Below are 19,883 nucleotides of genomic sequence, written 5' to 3' on the forward strand. Positions count from 1 at the left end.
TCACGCTGAGCCCTGTTTCCAAACCACCTCTGCAATTCCAAGTTCAACTATGAGTAATAAACCGTTTACTGTTTCTTTATTGTGTTACTGCCTCCTTATATTCTGTTTTATTGTTTGTTTACTTGTACCTGCATCAGAGTCTAACGGAACATCTTTCATTGCAAAAGAAAAGGTGATGGTCGCGGACAGGAAATATGCCTCTATTTTTGCCTTAGCAAACCACTCTTGTTTCAAGAGTATAGGAGGATAACTTTCCTCTCCAACTCTGTCCTTTGCCTGTCTTTGACTCTTAGAGCAGGAGGGAAGAGTTTAGCCATTTCTCAATATGCTAAACAGGTTCTAACACCCCACACATTGCGGTGGTATGAGAACCTTCCACTGGTGCATTAAGGGACCTGACTAGCATCTGTCAAGTGTGGTTCTTTCCCACCATCACCATGTATATCTTCACTGTCCTCTCCCCCTAGAGTCACTGTCATCTTTCAAACAGTCCAAGGCTTACTGTTTCACCATTTTATTCTCTGTTCCACATTATACGGTTACAAGTGTTGTGAATTTTGTGCAAGTACCCTCTCAAGAATTCTTATTCTTTTAATAAATCTAGCATCAATTTAATCAAATATCTGAGATTTCTATTCTTTGTACCAATATTCAACTGATGAAAATCTGTCAGTAACCACAGTATCAAATACACTGGAATAAAGTATTTAATGCAGCTGAGTGTAAGTCATTGTTATATCATGGGGAGAAATCCCTTACATTTGTACACTCCAGTGTAAAGATATTTTATACAATATGAAATCCAGTGTTTTGTTTTGTGCCATATTGCATGAGACAAAATTTAAAATCACAATACAGGTTAGATGAGAGTAAAGAGTTGAAGATTCAGCCAGTGCAAAGAGGGAGGAAGATAGACATTTTCAGAAAATGAAATGTACCAAATCAACTTATTACAATAGTTCTGGAGAGTTAAATGACTCAGGGCATTGAGAAGGTGCCATTCATTTCCAGTTAATTGATATGAAATTGGCCCAGGCCACTACTGACAGTGATTTAGTTGCACATGTGAAATGAATTAGGCTCCCAGCAGAAATCCTCATGTATCTTCACTGCAACTGGCACCATTGTTGGCATGCTGAGACTGAGGCCATGTCTGTATTACAATGGCACAGCTACAGTGCTGAAGCTATAGTGTAGACCAGAGATAGTCAATTTTTTTTTCAAGGTCCAAATTTCTTGGTCAAGGTACAGTCAAGGTCCAGATTCCAGAGAAAATAATAAAAAATAACAACAATAATGATAATAAGTAAATACAAATACTTTGCGATCTGTTCAAAAGCATCTGGTGATCTGGATTTGGTGCACAGTCCGCCTATGACATAGATACTTCCTATATTGATGGAAGAGGGTTTTCCATCAATGTAGGTAATCCACCTCTTCAAGAGGTGGCAGCTAGTTTGACAGAAGAATTCTTCTTTTGACTTAGCTGAGTCTACAGTGGGGGTTAGGTCGACCTAACTATACTCCAGAGGGAGTGAATTTACAGCCCTGAGTGACGTAGCTAGACGAATCTAAGTTCTAGGTATAGACCAGGCCTGAGTAGACAAGAAGGTGTACTGCCCTGTCCACTTGCAAGTGATCTCTACAGAACAAATGCAAGGAAGCTTACATTGTTGCTTTTCTATTGATGACAAGGGGTCTTCAGTCTCTGAGGTTAACAATTTGGCACTTTCGCAAGAACTAAAGATATTAATTTTTTTTAAAAATCTGCTAAATAGTGATAATGGGGGAGGGAAGTGATACGGTATAACTCATTTGTTAAGTTGAGTTTGGTGCATTTGTACCTCATGTATTTCATTACATAACTGGGACATTCAAAGCAAACTTGATCAGACTTCAACATTCATGCAAAAGCATCTTCCTGGGTGGATCCTTATGCTCCAATGGTGTCCCACTGACTTCAGCAAGACTCTGCAGAGGCATAAGGATCTTCCCATGTAAAGATTCCTTTGCAAGATTGGGACTTTAGGATGCAACAAATAAACCACTGCAAAAATTTAGATCAGAGAGAATTCAACATTCTGTAATACTCCATTCAAACGACATTGACTCATACAGTAAACAACACAAATGCAGCACATGAAGTAAAAACTGTACCCACAACAAGGTGAAACAGTGCAAATACTTTGTTTTAAACCAAAACATACCACAGATATACACAACACAAATGCACTGTTTACATTTTGCAATATAAATAGACTTGACAGAACTAAATCTGTGAATATAGGAAACTACAGAATAATAGTACTAAACAATTTGTATTCACTAAGGAATACAACACAATTATAGAAAAGATCAGACCATCACTGCCAGAAATGGCTGTAAAGTATTTCACAAGATTATACTGGAAGGAAACTAAAATAGTTTTTCTTTAAGTTTTGCTTTTAAAAATATTAAGGCAATCTCACAAAAGTCAAGCTAGGCCCTCACCCTGCAAGGAGCACTGTGTGGCAGATGCTTGAATTTGTGCAGAGACCCAGGATTCTGCCTACTTGGAGCTTATTGCAGGAGTGGGGCTTTTAATAATAATTAACCATAAGCATTGCAACTTGTAGCTTTTAGCTACCTTTGCATATAACATTTGTTTACCTTCCACTTCCTCCCTCCTAATTGTTTAGCACCAAAATTCAGTTTTCTGCTAATGATGCATCTATTTCTCACTAAACTGTATAATACTATATAGATAGTAGAATAATGCTTCTAATTAGCATATAATAAAAGTAAAAAACAATCACAGATTATTTCAGTTAAAGTAATTCTGATATGAGCTTATCTGCATTTTTAACATTTTTAAAATAGAATTTATACATAAAAGCCTTTTGGAATTCCGTTACAGTTTGAAAGACAAGTGGCATTTAATTTGATCTTATACACAATTACACAAACTAAACTAGAATGGTGAACCATTAACCTCTTCAAGTGCTATAGTTTCCATCTTCTTAAAGCAAGGGCTGTGCTACAACCATAACAAATGGTTGTTGCAAAGGCAAAAATCTGCAGAAGAAAGCGAGATGAATCACATATGAGATTTCTATTACTGCTCTTCAACTTTTCCCATAACCACATTTTACAAGGAAGCTTCAGATTCCCCCCCACCCAGTTAGCCAGAAAGCCATGATGAAGATTGGTTGTGACCCCGAGACCCTATCATGATCCTCAGGTTGAGAACCTATGTGCTATTGCTTTGACAACATTTTGTCAAAAGCATCAAATCCTGACATCACTTTGCTACTTTGTAACTAAAGTAGGTCTTTTACCTAGGTCCTGGTGCAACCCTCTTAAATACTTATTTTTATACCTTGTAATCAAGTTTCTTCTCATTATCAAGGATGAACACAGTCATTTGGCTTTTGTTTGTATTAGTATTTAATTTCATTCATCTCCAAATTAATGCATCTGACTCCAGCAAACATAAACTGAGGAGAAAGCTACCACTAAAACAATATGGTATCAACATTTATTATTTACTTGTGGAAATGGGCACTTTTTTTTTTTTTGATCACTGAAGATAATCAGCCACTGGAATAGGTTACCAAGGGATGCTGTAAAGTTTCTAGCACTTATGGTCTTTAAATAAGGACCGGATGGATGTCTTTCTGTAAGATGTGTTCTAGCTTAATCGCAAGTTGTTTTGCTGGAGGAATCGTAAGGTGAAATCTATGTTTGTGTTCATCCTAGAAATTATACTAGATGGCTCTATGAATGCATTTGTGAAGAACTAGGGAGGATGGAAACTAGGAAGGGATTTATTTATTAAATTGAAACACTTTCTGATATGTTCCAGGTCAGAATGATGGAGACCTGCCTCTCCCTCTCTCTCCTGGGAGTCGCTTAGATTATTACATCCTACCCATACTAAACATGCTTTGAGTGAGATAATGAATGTTTGGAAAACAGATGCTAATAATTGCTGGGACTATTACTTTTTTAAAAAGAACCTACACACATGCTTTCATCTATAATATAAACAGCTGGAAGGTCATTGTCTTGACAGCAGATATTTAGCAAGGCTTTAATTTTTCTGTTTTCTCTATGCAGTCTTTAACATTTTCTTGGTTAATGGCAGCAAAAATGAACATGTGACAAGATGATAATTATTTTCAGACATACTTGGGGAACAGCTGTGAAGGAGCTAGGGATCAGAGCTCTTCTGTTTGGCTCTTCTTCCCCACATCCCATCAGCACTGTGTGGGTCCTAGAGACTGGAGCTTCTTCCCCACGTACAGCCTGGAACAGCCCAATGGGGAGCTTCACAAGACCCCCCAACCCACTACAGCTCAGCAGAACTATGAGAAAGGCAGGAATTCTGCATACTAGGTGGAACTTTGCATCACACAAGCATTACAGCAGTGCTCTAGGAGCTACACTGGCTCCTCATAAGTTTCTGGGTAGAATTCAGGAAGCTGACCTATTAAACAGACCTGACCGATCTGGGACATGGTTAATCTCTATTCCCATGCCATACTGCCACAGCTAGGATCAGCTGGAGCTGCCTTGTTATAACTGGGAGGATGCTGCTTGTAGAGGAATCTCAGTGAGCTTCCTAGACTTTGAAACTAATTCTTCACATCAAGACCCACTGCAGCCTGCATCTGTCAAGCTGCAAAGCTCCGTAATTTTTTTTGTCTTTCAGAGAGGATGGGCTGAGCACTGGAGCAATTTATTTGTTTTATCTTCATATCAGCTGGTAGATAGTTATGTCTAGGTGGGTTGAGCGTCCTTTATCATTTTTGTCTTGTGTATTTTAATTTTTGTGATGGACACCTATAGAGGTTTTTAATAAGCTTAAATAAATGTATATGATCCTATGATCTAAACAAGACACTGTTAGAAGGTGTAAAAACTAAGAACAGTACTTCCAATCCCTTGTGCTAAACCCATTGGCACACATCTATGGAAGAGGCAGCATTGTTCAAATGCAAAGGAAAACAGCTAATAATTGAGCCTTCACTTCCACCGACTAGTATGCCTCACTCTAAATGTTCCCTTATGATCATATATAAAGAACATTATTCTGTAGTGCAGCAAATACCTACCACACAGTAACAACTTATTGGGGTGGGAGAGAAATAAAAAAATTAAATTATCAATATGTGAATATACAGTGCTGTGTAACACACAAAAACAGACAGTCCCTTCCCCAAAAAGTTTACATTCCAGTTAGCCATTAGATTGCTTGGGTAGCTAAAAAGGGTTAAAACAGACTTCCATCTCTTGATGTATATCTATGAAATACTTACTGAGGCTGCTATGCTTATGTTATAGTCTTGACCGCTTAGCAACACAGTGGCATTTGATGGACATCGATAATTATGCAGAGATGTTGTTGCTGCTTGCAATAAAAAGGCTCCAAAATAAAAGACAAAAGTAGCCGCATGGAAAAGAAAATCCTGAAAAGAAAGTGACAGAATTAGGCTATGTTGTAACTGATTGGTTAGGAAGAATGCACATATCCAATCCCTAAGTTTCAGTGCAAACAAAATGCAAACAAAAAGCAAGCTTAGAGGTGCCATATAGAAGACTTTCAGATCATTCACCTAAAATTAATGTCATCAGAGTGCAGCCATATTACAATGAAACACATCACAGTAAGAAACTTTTTAATCTTTATATCCTAAAAAAGTATACAAGGTGATACTACTCAGTTATGTTACTGTAGAATACTAAAAACAAAAACAACAAAACCCACACCTTTAAAATAAATACTGTATAGCTTGACCTCTTAAGTGATCTACGTCAGCAATTATGTTGCCATGTTTTAAGTCACATTTGCAATAACGGCTATAATAACCCAGCAACTTTGTTACTAAAAAAGCAACAAGAACCACTATTTAAAAGTAGTATGATGCATACCATATTTAGAGTAAAACACAAAGCACATCCTATTACTCTTCTCTCACGCACACTATATTGTGCACATTTGTGTATACAAACATTTGCTATTTACATTCATTTAAAGAGGCGTATTAAGTGTTAGTTTTAATTTCTCTCTCCTGAGTCCTGTACATTTCAGCTCCAGTCACTAAGAGTCTGACTTTCCAAGCTGAGGGAATACAATAAAGCTTTTAAAACCTCCCTAAAATATTTCTGTTTCTATTCTGTAAAACACAGTGTACAGAATCAGGGTGGATTTGATTTAAATCGCATTGATTTAAATCACTGGTCAGGAAGACTCGATTTAAATCATGAATTTCTACATAAAAGTGCATTCTTTTTGCTTGTTATAACCTTAATACATATTCTTCACAACTCAGAGATCGATGTAGGTTTCATTTTTAGAAGGTACACACTATACATTTTTAAGTGATTTATTTTGAAAACTTTTCAGACTAGTTTTACAGCTGTATCAGAAAATGAATGATTGTTTAGTTATTTCATTTACCAAAGGTAACTGAAGCAGGTATTTATGAAGTCAGTGGGAAGTGAACTATCTCCAGTTCAACAGATTAATCATTAATATTTGGAGGATTTTCTTGCCATGCTGTATTAGGAGGAGAACATCACCAGACAGACATTTAAATTGTTTTATTTAACTAAAACAACAATGTTCTGTATTCTGGATTTTTTTCTTCAACATCAAACATATAATATTTTAACAAAACAAGCATATGAATTTTTGAATTTAGTTAAACATTCAAGTTTTTTAAAATCAGGTTTGTTTTTGTTAATATTTTTAACTAAAATAGTTAAATGAAATATTTAAAAAACCAACAACAAAAATTAAATTGACTGTCAGCAAGGTGAACATGAGAAACTTAAAATATTGGCTTCTGCAGCTAACTCAGTCATCTTCACCTTCATTTTCCTGTTTGTTCATAATCTGGAAAAGAAAAACAAGCTTTCCTGCTTTTTCAGGTCCCAAACGATTTCTCAGTTTGGAATGAATTAGTCCACAGGAAGAAAATATTCTTTCTATACCGGCAGAAGAAGCTACTGCTGTTAAAAGTGAGATTATCGGTTCAACAGTCTCTGAATCCAAGTGTTTAAGTGACGTCCTCCAGTTCACTACTGTGACTTTCTTTAAAACATCATCAGCAAACATATATTTCTTGAACGGTTCACCCTTAGCTCTGAAGTTTATTATAGTTGGCATTATGGAGGGATGATTGCTGGATGTCCATGTCATAGCCAGCTCCTCTTCTTCAGCAGTTAAGGTTTGGCCCTGGTACCAAGTATTGAGAATATTTGCAAGAAAATGAGCTGAACATAGTGCTTGTCCCATTCATTTTTTTTTAATGCATGTAATTTAACTCTGTCATTGCATATTTTCTTTTTAAGATCTTACTCAGTTCCTTCCAAATTTCAACAGCGTCAGCAATAAACAGCTATTTCCCTGCATTTTGTTCAAGGCTACGGAAATAGGCTTCAGGGTACTCAGCATGTGTTCAGCATTTCTCTTAAGCCCAGTGTTGAGAACTTTGGCTGTGACAGTGCCATCTATTTTTTCACGATTTTGTTCATAAACTGTCATCAGATTAGGCCAGTTCTTGATACAGTGCTCAAAACAGTCCACTACTGAGTTCCATCACACGTCTTGTGGGAGGGTTAGCTTGGTTCCTCCCACTTTTTTCAGAGCAGCTGCTGCAAAGTGGTTGTTACAGAAGTATTTTTCAATTTCAACATCATTAGCTTTTATTTCTGGAACACTGAAGTCTTTGGCCAGGAGGTGCATCAAATGAGCACTGCAACCGTATGCTATTAGCTTGGGAACTCTCTTCACTTTCTTCTAAATAATTTCTTCTCATCTTGGATACATTTGCAGCATTGTCTGTGGCCAAGCTGCGTACTAGACATTTGAATTTTTTTTCCACAGTTTGTTATAGCTTTTACCGCCACGTCTTGTAAGTATTCTGCTGTGTGAGCATTTCCTGATGTATCAATTGTTTCTGTAAGGAAGACATTCCCTTTTTCTGTTGTCACAAAAGTACATACAACAGAACCATTGTGCACATTGCTCCACCCATTAAGACTCAGGTTAACAATTTTACCCTCTAGACCATTCACACACTGCTCAATTTCTCTTTCACACACTTTATCCACAATTTGCCTATGACATCTGCTCTGTTGGGTGGACTGTATCCTGGTCTTAATGACTGAACCATGTTAATGAAGCGTGGGTTCTCAATTGTACGGAAAGGAGAGTCTGTTGCATAAACAAACAGAGCAATTTTTTCATCAATTACCTCTTTTTGTAATCTGCTGGTTCTTATCACAAACTTATATATGGTTGTTTCCGGATGATGGAGATTTTTATTTATTTATTTTTTTTGCTACCATGGCTATGTGACATACATGATGTGACTGAAACATGATCATGGGCAGATAATTCTGAAACTATAGAAAATGATGGTGATCTTGAAGGTGGATAGTCTTCAGAATCCTGTATGTTGAGGATGGATTCTCCTAAACAAAATAAGTCAATGCAGTTATTTAATTATTATTACCATACTGCTCATTTAGTATTACTCACTGCATTCACTGACACCCGGTACTACTTTAAAGGTGAAATTGTAAAGGGAAGATCTGCCTATTTCAGCTATTTATTTTTTATCAGAACTGCATCTAAAATGACAGTACAATAGAGTAACAACTATATTTTTTGCTCAAACATGAGAATTCAAGAACAGTCCAGAAGGAAGACAGGCAGTCCTTAAGAAAGAAGTATGAAATAAAAATATTTACCAACCTGAAGATCCTGCATGTTCAGACATGTTCCTTTCGTCATCTTCAATGCAGCTTCCTCCTGAGGAGGAACACTTCTCATGATGTTGTTTCATTTGGGCAACCAGGCTTTGCATTTCTTTGTGGCACTGTTTGCATTTTGCACGCGTGCCTGTCTTACCCACGGACAGAGGAACTTCATTAAAATATTCCCAAACTGGGTCTCTTTTACGGCCTGCTGCCATTATAGGTTTTCCCTTCTAGTGAGAGAATGGTATTGGTAGATCTCAAATCAATGAAGGCTACACTCAGAAAGACCTCAAGACTTCTGGAATATGCTGCTCAAACAGTCTCACTTGTGTTTCTACTGCCTATCCCTCCCTTCTCACATTTATCTCCAGACTTCTTCCTGTCCAAATCTATTCCGCGCCCACCAATCTTCTAGTCATTGAACTTTTTGTAACTTTCCACTTTTAGAGAGAGGTAAGGGATTGACTCTGTGTACACAAATTTGCAGAGGGACAATAAGGTTCAGGTCTGTTATTTCTCACCTCTATATATTATTTATTTATTTAAAACCGTTTTTGCTGTTAACAAGCATATTATCTCTGGAGACACAAATCCACAGTTTGAGAACAGCAAAACTAAGCATCTCTGATGGTATCTTCTAGACTGAGCACCGAGTCCGATTGGGCAGATAGAAACATTAACCTAAATAATCTATACAGAAGCCTCTGGAACCCCATAAGATTGGGTCCCTAATCCATGAACTATTGGATCTCATTTAAAAAACTTTTCTTAAACATTACATGAATATATTGTCTCATACTATAGAATTAGAATGTATAATCCCTATTCCATGATGCCCAAATAAATCTTAGTCTTTAAGGTGCCACCGGACTCCTCATTGTTTTTGTGGATACAGACAAACACGGCTACCCCTCTGATACTGTTCAGTGAGTAGCTTAGTCCTAGTAGTGCACAGAAGAGATATTTTCGAAAGAGAACCTGTCATTTCCTCCATCCAGATGCCAAACACTCTAACTTCCCTGGCAATAGTTACAGTGAAGATATGTATCAACAGTAAGGTTCTATCCGGGACATGACGTCTGTGATCCAAAACCTAACTGTTTACTGTTCGGGTTTTTAAATAAAAAAGCATGGTGCCCAATACTCCACTGCCTTACACCCTGCATAATCACTTAAGTCTTGTGCAAAGTGTGTGTAAAATACCACCAGATCAGAAGGGAATGGTAGCTTACACCTAATTTGTGCAGATGTAAATGGCTACACAATATGTAGGGCAGTAGAGAATAAAGTCTATGATCTTTGCACTAACGTATGGTTCAGTATAGAGCAGGGAAGGGCCGGTGCAACCACTAGGCGAACTAGGCGGTCGCCTAGGGCGCGAAGTGGTTGGGGGCGGCCAAAAGCGCGCTGTCATAAATATAAAGGGAAGAGTAAACACCTTTAAAATCCCTTCTGGCCAGAGGAAAAACCCTTTCACCTGTAAAGGGTTAAGAAGCTAGGATAACCTCGCTGGCACCTGACCAAAATGACCAATGAGGAGACAAGATACTTTCAAAAACTGGGGGGAGGGAGAAACAAAGCCTCTCTCTCAGTCTGTGTGATGCTTTTGCTGGGGACAGAACAGGAATGGAGTCTTAGAATTTAGTAAGTAATCTAGCTAGATATGCATTAGATTCTGATTTCTTTAAATGGCTGAGAAAATAAGCTGTGCTGAATGGAATGGATATTCCTGTTTTTGTAACTTAAGGTTTTGCCTAGAGGGATTCTCTATGTTTTCAATCTAATTACCCTGTAAGGTATTTACCATCCTGATTTTACAGAGGTGATTCTTTTTACATTTTCTTCTATTAAAATTCTTCTTTTAAGAGACTGATTGCTTTTTCATTGTTCTTAAGATCCAAGCGGTTGGGTCTGTGGTCACCTATGCAAATTGATGAGGATTTTTATCAAACCTTCCCCAAGAAAGGGGGTCTAACATTTAGGAGGATTTTGGGGGGAAAGACGTTTCCAAACTGACTCTTTCCTAGTAATATACCGGTTAGACGTTTGGTGGTGGCAGTGAAAGTCCAAGAACAAAAGGTAAAATAGTCTGTATCTTGGGGAAGTTTTAACCTAAGCTGGTAACCTCCTAAGCTTACTTTTTTCATGCAGATCCCCACATCTGTACCCTAGAGTTCAGAGTGGGGAAGGAACCTTGACACGCGTTCTGGGGAGGCAGTGTAGCGGAAGTGAGCTGTGGCAGGGGGGCATGGGGAGGGCCGCCTGCAGCAAGTGGAGGGGGGCGCACAGGAGAACCGCTCCCCGCCCCAGCTCACCTCTGCTCTGCCTCCTCCCCTGAGCACGCTGCCCCGCTCTGCTTCTCTCCCTCCCAGGCTTGCATGCCAAACAGCTGATTGGCACTGCAAGCCTGGGAGGCGGGAGAAGCGGCAGCGTGCTCGGGGAGGAGGCGAAGCAGAGGTGAGCTGGGGTGGGGAGTTGCCGCATGCGGCTCCCCGGGCCGAGGGGAGGGAGGGAGAGAGGGGGCAGCAGGGAGCTGCCGCGGGGGGGGGGCGCCTCAGGGCGGAGGGAGGGGCCGCAGAGCTGCCGCAGGGGCGGGGGTGGGCAGGCACAAGGTGGAAGTTTCGCCTAGGGTGCTAAACATCCTTGCACCGGCCCTGGAGCAGGGGATCTCAAACTGGGGGTCGGGACCCCTCAGGGGGTCACAGCGTTATTACATGGGGGGGGTCACGAGCTGTCAGACTCCACCCCAAACCCAGCTATGCCTCCAGCATTTATAATGGTGTTCAATATATAAAAAAAGTGTTTTTAATTTATAAGGGGGAGTCACACTCAGAGGCTTGCTATGTGAAAGGGGTCACCAGTACAAAAGTTTAAGAACCACTCGGAGCAACACAACTTCCTTACTCATGCTGAGTTAGTGTCTTACTCCCATGAGTAATCACACTAGATTGAATAGGGCAATGTAGGAAGTAAGGACTGTTCAGCGTAAAGGTTGGCAGAACCTTACCCTAAAAGTGCTACTAATCTGCATCCAGGAGAGTTAAGTTTGGAGGGTTTAAAAATGGTTTTAAACTATTTTTATTTTAAAATAAAAAGATACTAGACTCTTCTTATAATTTTCAATTACAAACAACAATAATTAAAATAATGTGCCAGGACTTTTCCCATTTTTGGCCTTATCAAACCACTAGCCTTAATTAGCCATTCTGAATTCCATGCCAAAAGTTTAGTTTCTGCAGCATAAGGAATAATAAAAAAATCTTTTTCTTTAAACACTTTCCAATTTAAGTGTTAGAACAAACAGCAACATGGCAGACTCTCTTTTTATTTAAAAATAAAAAAATGAGTTTATGTAACCAGGTTGAAAAAACTAGGTTTTTTTTTTTAAGTCATCCACAGAATTTGCCATTTGCAGTAGATTTCAATGTAGAAGTCATGGTATCTTGCTGAAAAAATCTAGGTCCAGCATACTACAGGACATATAAATTTAGCCAGCAGGTACTATGCTGAATTGTGGCCAAATGGTAATTATCTTTCGGTAATTAGTGATCTGGACTGGATTTTGAGCCAGTGAACTAGGTATAAAAGGTTCATATTCCATTTCTTTGACCTATTAGTCATGGGGAATTTTTAACAAAATCACAGGCAAACGTCATAGGCATGACTTTTACAGATGTTGTGCACCCATTACCATCTTTCTCACATAAGGGGGGTTCCAGCAGCAGCACTCTCTTTATCACAGAGTGGTGTCAAAATTCCCTATCCTACCAGAAATAAAAATAGCCAACAACAAGCATTTGATAGGGCAAAATCAATACTGTATAATGCACACTCACAAGGAGAGTTATAGGATGAATGTTTGTGTAGTACTTTGAACATTCAAAAAAGCACTATGGCTCCAGTCCAGCAAAGCATTTAATTATGTGCAGAACTTTGTCTGTGATTAGTTTCACTGAAACTAATGACACTATTCACTTGCTTAAAAGTAATGCACATGCTTTATGTGCTTTCCTGCATACTAACTGATGTGACTGCCACTGAACAACACTAACAACCCTCTGTGAAATTCCCTGCCATTTCCCCAACATCCAGCTCACAATTCCTGGATCATGACTTTTACTTTGTGAATAAAGCATTAAAAAGTCATTAACTAGCTAAACCTGATTTGTGGTTTAATTCCATTTAAGAGTTGAAGTTGTACTTTGTTTGTATGTACAGTGAAACACTGGTGCTACAGTGCTAAAGTCTGTTTGGACAGAACCCAGAGTATCACTGCTCATTACACAAGTTTAATCTTTCAAACACCAAATTTATGAAGTTCTATGACCTTTGATTCAAGATTTGCACAGATCTAGGGACTCTCACCACAGTTACTTGGATATCAAGGGATGCACAACCATGGATGTTTATACTGCAACATACAAATCTGGCTAAAAGCAGTATGATTGCCAGTAATAAAAACGAGCCACACAGAAGAAAGGTTATTTAACGAAGGTGGTGAGCAATTAGGCATAACTGCATTTAATACCATAAAGATTGCTAGTGACAGAGGATGTGGAAAAAGCTAATGTATTCAATGCTTTTTTTGCCTCTGTCTTCACAAACAAGGTCAGCTCCCAGACTACTGCACTGGGCAGCACAGCGTGGGGAGGAAGTGACCAGCCCTCTGCGGAGACAGAAGTGGTTCAGGACTATTTAGAAAAGCTGGACAAACACAAATCCATGGGGCCGGATGCGCTGCATCTGAGGGTGCTAAAGGAGTTGGTGGATGTGATTGCAGAGCCATTAGCCATTATATTTGGAAACTCATGGCGATTGGAGGAGGTCCCGGACGACTGGAAAAAGGCAAATGTAGTGCCCATCTTTAAAAAGGGGAAGAAGGAGGATCCAGGGAACTACAGGCCAGTCAGCCTCACCTCAGTCCCTGGAAAAATCATGGAGCAGGTCCTCAAGGAATCAATTCTGAAGCACTTGGAGGAGAGGAAAGTGATCAGGAACAGTCAGCATGGATTCATGCCTGACTAACCTAATTGCCTTCTATGATGAGATAACTGGCTCTGTGGATGAGGGGAAAGCAGTGGACGTGTTATTCCTTAACTTTAGCAAAGCTTTTGATACGGTCTCCCACGGTATTCTTGCCAGCAAGTTAAAGAAGTATCGACTGGATGAATGGACTATAAGATGGATAGAAAGCTGGCTAGCTCGTCGGGCTCAACGGGTAGTGATCAATGGCTCCATGTCTAGTTGGCAGCCGGTATCAAGCAGAGTGCCCAAAGGGTTGGTCCTGAGGCCGATTTTGTTCAATAGCTTCATTAATGATCTGGAGGGTGGCGTGGAGTGCACCCTCAGCAAGTTTCCAGATGACATTAAACTGGGAGGAGAGGTAGACACGCTGGAGGGTAGCGATAGGATCCAGAAGGACCTAGACAAATTAGAGGATTGGGCCAAAAGAAATCTGATGAGCTTCAACAAAGACAAGTGCAGAGTCCTACATTTAGGACGGAAGAATCCCATGCATTGCTACAGATTAGGGACCAAATGGCTCAGCAGCAGTTCTGCAGAAATGGACCTAGGGGTTACAGGGGATGAGAAGCTGGATATGAGTCAACAGTGTGCCCTTGTTGCCAAGAAGGTTAACGGCATTTTGGGCTGTATAAGTGGGGGCACTGTCAGCAGATCAAGGGACGTGATCGTTCCCCTCTATTCGACATTGGTGAGGCCTCATCTGGAGTACTGTGTCCAGTTTTAGGCCCCACACTACAAGAAGGATGTGGAAAAACTGGAAAGCGTCCAGCGGAGGGCAGCAAAAATGATTAGGGAACTGGAACACATGACTTATGAGGAGAGGCTGAGAGAACTGGGACTGTTTAGTCTGCGGACGAGAAGAATGAGGGGGGATTTAATAGCTGCTTTCAGCTGCCTGAAAGTGGGTTCCAAAGAGGATGGATCTAGACTGTTCTCAGTGGTAGCAGACGATAGAACAAGGAGTAATGGTCTCAAGTTGCAGTGGGGGAGGCTAAGGTTGGATATTAGGAAAAACTTTTTCACTAGGAGGGTGGTGAAGCACTGGAATGCGTTACCTGGGGAGGTGGTGGAATCTCCTTTCTTTGAGGTTTTTCAGGTTAGGCTTATCAAAGCCCTGGCTGGGATGATTTAGCTGGGGATTGGTCCTGCTTTGAGCAGAGGGTTGGACTAGATGACCTCCTGAGGTCCCTTCCAACCCTGATATTTTATGATTCTAAGGTCTAATTCTTTGTATATTTTCTCTGCCTGTTATTGCTCACTCAAAAAGCCTCACAATACGATAAAATAGAATGATACAGGATTGCATTTCACCACTTTTAGGCTGTTAGAAACTCCCCATTCTTAGCATACACCTCACAAGAACACATTTTTTAAGTAATAACACAGGAAAGCGCAAACTATAAGTCACTGAGGGATGCACTTGGTAACTTTCCAATAGTTTGAGATAGACACGTAACTTGCATAAAATGGATCGGATTACAGCTGTCTATTTTTTTAAATATGGAGGTACAGCTTGTGAGGACTACTGGTTTCAGCATGTAAAGCTTCATCCTAACATGAGCAGAATCTTGCCATCTGATTGGATGAACACTGAGCACTGCATGCTGGGACCTGTAGTTCCACAGGCTGCACTATCAAATTAAAAGGAAAGGGCAGACAAGAGTCTCTGAAGAACTCTGAGCTATGTTTGTGCTGCAGGCCATGCTTTGGCCATTCATGATGTGAAGGCCAGGCACCTACCCTGGCATAATATTTAAGGACCTGATCCAAAGCTCATCAAAATGAATTAGAGTTTCTTCATTAACTTGAATGGGCTTTGGATCAGACCTCAAGAGTCTTACAAAGAGTAAGATCAATTTGTTTTTCTCATCCAATCATGACCCCAAGGGAAAAAAAACTCACCATCTGGTTCCAGTCCACAGCCACTCTGTGTGTATAACTAAAAAGGAACACGCCCAGGAAGAGGATGGACAGAAAACAAGCCGTCACAGACACAAACATCACCCATCCCTGCAGTAGAGGTAGCGGAACTCGAGAGGCAGCTACCAAAATCCAGACAAGGGCTCCAAACAGCTGTAGGAAAAACCAAACCCATGATGAGAACGAAGGCTTAAAGCTGAATCTTGTCCAGCCCCTCTGGACTTGAACTAACCGTTAATTTATTTATTTTTTAAAGCTTTCAGGTGCAATTTTTTGGTACTGGGGTAAAACTTTCAAAAAATCCCCTTTTGAAAAGTGACTTAGCTACTCAGAAGGCTAAGTAATTGAGAATCAGTAAGACACAAGCTTGTAAAACCTTTTTGAAAATGGGATTTAGGCTCCTAAATCACATAAGTGCTTCTGAAGTTTCACCTGAAATCTGATTTTGAAGGAAATACAGGACAAGTGAAAACATTATCAAAATGCATTTATCCTAAAATATAAATAAATAAATCTGTATCTGTTGCAACTGGCATACCAAGGATGTAAATGAGATTGAAATCTAAATCTTATAGCCATATATAGTTTTGTTAGCTCCCAGCAGATACAGATATGAGATAATTATAAATGTATAAACCGAATTTATGGTTTAGACCCAAAAGAGTAAAAAGCAACAAGCAAAAGTAAAATATAAAAGACTAGCATAACTATGGTGGGCTGCTGAGTCATGAAAATTGGATAAATGAAGTATATTAGCCAAGTTCTTTTCACATTAAGAGCTATATAATTAGGAGCCGAATTTATTCCTACAAATTTAAGTTGCAGCACACTGATCTTCTCAATGAATGACTTCAACCATAAACACAGATCTCTATAAGAGTGATACTTGCTTCCTGAAATGTGTTCCTTTAATACATGAAGCCTTAACTTGATTGAAATAGAACTCATCTATTAACTGAGCACTGCTCAAATTTATATTGAGTTACCATTTCCAGTTCAACCCTCCCAGTATTCAGAGTATAAATTTGGAGATAAAATTTTCATACTGCAAGAAGTATGACTTCAAAATAATGCCTGCCCAGTTTCTTTTGAACCTAGGACCTCAGACTCAATTTTCAGAAGAAATTGCCTGGAGTTGGAGTAAGTATAAAATGCAACCATATGTGGATAAAATGAGGCTGATGATGTAAAAATGCACTGGCAACATGCATTCAGCATTCCCATGGATTAGTGTCATCAACCTTCAAGTTACTTTCAAGGTTTCTCTTCAGGTTTTAGTTGTTGTGAGGAAGCAGGTTTTCTCCATCTTTATAGCACTGGAGACTCAGAACATTATTCAGAGAACAGACATGTAATGGGTTGTAAGAGCACAAGCTTTTCTGTAACATCCCACGGCTGAGCCTGGCAGCAAGGTTACTCATTTAAACATCCACTGTGATCCTGAGCAGGCCCAATATCAGAGAAACACCAAGACTAAACTGAGAATGTCAGCACCTGTTACATAAGCTAGCAAATCCATCAAGCAGTTCATTTTTGGTCACTGCCGATCTGGGCTCCAGTCCTGCCACTGGATCCACACCAGCAGATCCGTGGACCAGCGTGGAGGCCATTGTGGAAAAAGTCAGGGCCGCACGTGGAGGGGTAGGCAGGCCCTATAGGGATCCATTTGAAAGACTGGAGCCCAGGTCAGTATTCAAATCTGCGACTGTAAGAAGAAAGACATTCTGGGTGAAATCCTGGAGTGACTGAAATCAGTGGGAGTTTGCCATTAACTTCAATGAGGCCAGCATTTCACCTCGAATCTGTTAGTAATCATGATGCTGCTCCTGCAAACTCTTACCCTTGTCCTACATGAGTAGTCCCATTGAAGTCAAGGGGACTGGTCATGCCAGTAAGGTTAAGCATGCATGCTAGAGTTTGAGGGATCCTAAAAACAAGCACACTCTATAGGTTTACTTCCTTGGACTTCTGAATCTGATCTAAACGTGTGGCGGATCAAGATTGTCTTGATCAAAATAAAACAGTGTAAAATACATACACAATGTTCTGTGGCCTGCTGCCCCGTAAATCAAACGGAGCCAAAACCACAGCTCTGAGTGGAAATCAGGAGAACAAACGCCTCCGGTGTTAGTTCAGCACAGTGGTATGTTGCACAGGATCCCCCTTCTGGGGAAGCTCTGAGGTGGGAAAACGGGATTAAGCAAAATGGTGGTGTGTCCCCCCCAACACCTTACACACATGCATTCCCCCCGCTGACTGTCCTTCCGCCCGCCCCTTGCATAAAGTCCAACGCTCCAGTTCTCCCGGAGCCTCCTTTGGGGAGCAGTGCCTGGCAGGAGAATGCAGAGTCCGCTCGTGCTCTCCGGTGTCCTGCTCCCGGAGCAGAACCGCATGATGCTGCCACCACCCGCTCCAGCTGCTGCACCTTTCCCACCTACAAAATGGCAGGTTAGCAGCGTGGGGGGCCGGTGGCAGGGCGGCGCTTCCGCCTCTTCGCAGCAGCCTGGGCTCCGGCACAGGGGGGACGGGCAGGCGTGCACCGCCCGCCCCCGGTTCGGTATGCACGACACTGGCCCTGCTGCTCGGGGCACTTCACACCGCAGCCCAGCTGCGGCCAGGCGCTCGGGGCTCCGCGCAACAAGTGCTGGGCCGCGGAGGAGGAAAGATTTGTTTGGGAGAAGGAGCTTTGCTGGGGGAGCAGGAGCTGGTACTCAAGGCAGGAGCGAGTGGGAGCCGCGGGGAGTGCAGGACTAAGGGGAAGGAAAAGAGGAGACCGCGCCTGAAGAGTGCGGCGACGGGTGGAGGAGACGAGGGGACCGGGGCTGAAGGAGGGGGGGAGAGGGGAGCCCGTGCCCAGCGGCACTGCCCTCCCCGAGCAGCGCTCGGCCCGGGTCACTCACAATCTCCAGGCAGATGAAGGCTCCCGAGTAGGTGCGCAGGATGTCCAAGCCGACGGGCAGCGTGATCCTGGGCGCTGGGAAGTAGGCGGTGGGGTTGGGGGGCGGCGGCATGGAGCCCCCACTGGCCGACATGCTGCCGCGGAGAGAGTCGAGCTCTGCTGGCCCTGACGCGGTCGCAGGTTGCGGGGAGGCTACGCCCAGAGCAGGTGCAGGAAGCTTGTGTGCAACACTCGAGCACGGAGACGGCCCCTGCGCCGGGCGCCGCCCAGTCCCCAGCCTGGGGGCTGCTTCACGCGCCGCCCGCCCCGCCTGGAAGCGGCAGGCCCGGTTCGCAAGGACGCCGCCAGCGACGCTGCCTGGCCCGGGGGCTTCAGGCAGCAACGGCCCCCTTTCTTCTGGTGACGAGCCCAGACTCGGCCCCCGGGGTGTTCCCACCTCAGGGCCAGACCCCCCGCAGCCCCCGGGGTGTTCCCAGCTCAGGGCCAGACACACACACACGTCCCATAGCCCTCCAGCCCCGGGGGTGATCCCAACTCAGGGCCAGACACCTTCCCCCTTCAATCCCCTGTCGCAGTTAGCCAGAGACACCCCCCTTCCCCACGCCTGTAGCCCACTGGCCCCTGGGGTGTTCCCAACCTGCACTCAGGGCCAGAGCCCTTCCTGCAGGCCCCTACTCCTCCAGTTCCCCGGGGGTTTTGCAATCTGAACTCAGGGCCAGACCCCTCCTGCAGTCAGATCACCAAAATCATGAGATTGGTTTAATCATGAGATTTTAAAAATAATTTGGAATTCTTTTTATTTGCCTTCTCATTACAGAAACTTTAGGGTTCACAGTTTCAAGCTTTATCTCTGCAAACACAAAGGCTTAGAAATCTACCTTTAAAAAATCAACCAGCCAAAACAGGTTATAATTCAGTCACATGACTCCAGGAGTTGGCGTTTTAAGAAAAACATCAAGTAGCTCAAGGTTTATGAAGAAATGATGAGACTTCAACATTAAAGGCAGGGACTTTCTTCAAATTTGTTTATAATATGCAGTGTTTTCCATTCAAAGTACAATAAAAAATTGCATATATACTTTAGTGACATCCAAGTTTAGAAAAGGGTAACAGGACAAAAGACTACCACTTACGTTCCAGTAGGGGAAAATGTTGTTAATGAAAGACCAAACTTATAGCCAGAAATACATCTGGAAACGCATTCATCATGCCACTTATAATAAACTTTATTATCTCAGTTCATTTAGTAAAAGATATAAAAGATAAAATAATCCTAAAACATTTTTTC

General features: G+C 41.7%; 1 protein-coding gene across 1 annotated transcript; it reads right to left on the reverse strand.

The window, feature by feature from the left end:
* Positions 1-684: 684 nt before the first annotated feature.
* MAL2 (mal, T cell differentiation protein 2) lies at positions 685-18,980 on the reverse strand. Its single transcript, XM_037892084.2, has 4 exons — positions 18,597-18,980; positions 15,679-15,849; positions 5,301-5,450; positions 685-3,054 (listed from the first exon to the last, which is right to left on the reverse strand). The coding sequence occupies exons 1-4, from the start codon at positions 18,726-18,728 to the stop codon at positions 2,983-2,985; spliced, it is 525 nt and encodes a 174-aa protein (XP_037748012.1). The 5' UTR covers positions 18,729-18,980; the 3' UTR covers positions 685-2,982.
* Positions 18,981-19,883: the final 903 nt, after the last annotated feature.

The sequence above is a fragment of the Chelonia mydas genome, chromosome 2, assembly GCF_015237465.2.
Source record: "Chelonia mydas isolate rCheMyd1 chromosome 2, rCheMyd1.pri.v2, whole genome shotgun sequence".
In the NCBI taxonomy this organism is placed as follows: Eukaryota; Metazoa; Chordata; order Testudines; family Cheloniidae; genus Chelonia; species Chelonia mydas.

Bases quoted from the DNA above. Each gene is read 5' to 3' on its own strand.
- MAL2 (XM_037892084.2), bottom strand. From the start codon at position 18,728: ATGTCGGCCAGTGGGGGCTCCATGCCGCCGCCCCCCAACCCCACCGCC. The intron at 15,850-18,596 runs GTGAGTGACCCG...TTTTTCCTACAG, and splicing joins CCTTCATCTGCCTGGAGATT to CTGTTTGGAGCCCTTGTCTG. The intron at 5,451-15,678 runs GTGAGTTTTTTT...CTTTCTTTTCAG, and splicing joins CTGTGGACTGGAACCAGATG to GATTTTCTTTTCCATGCGGC.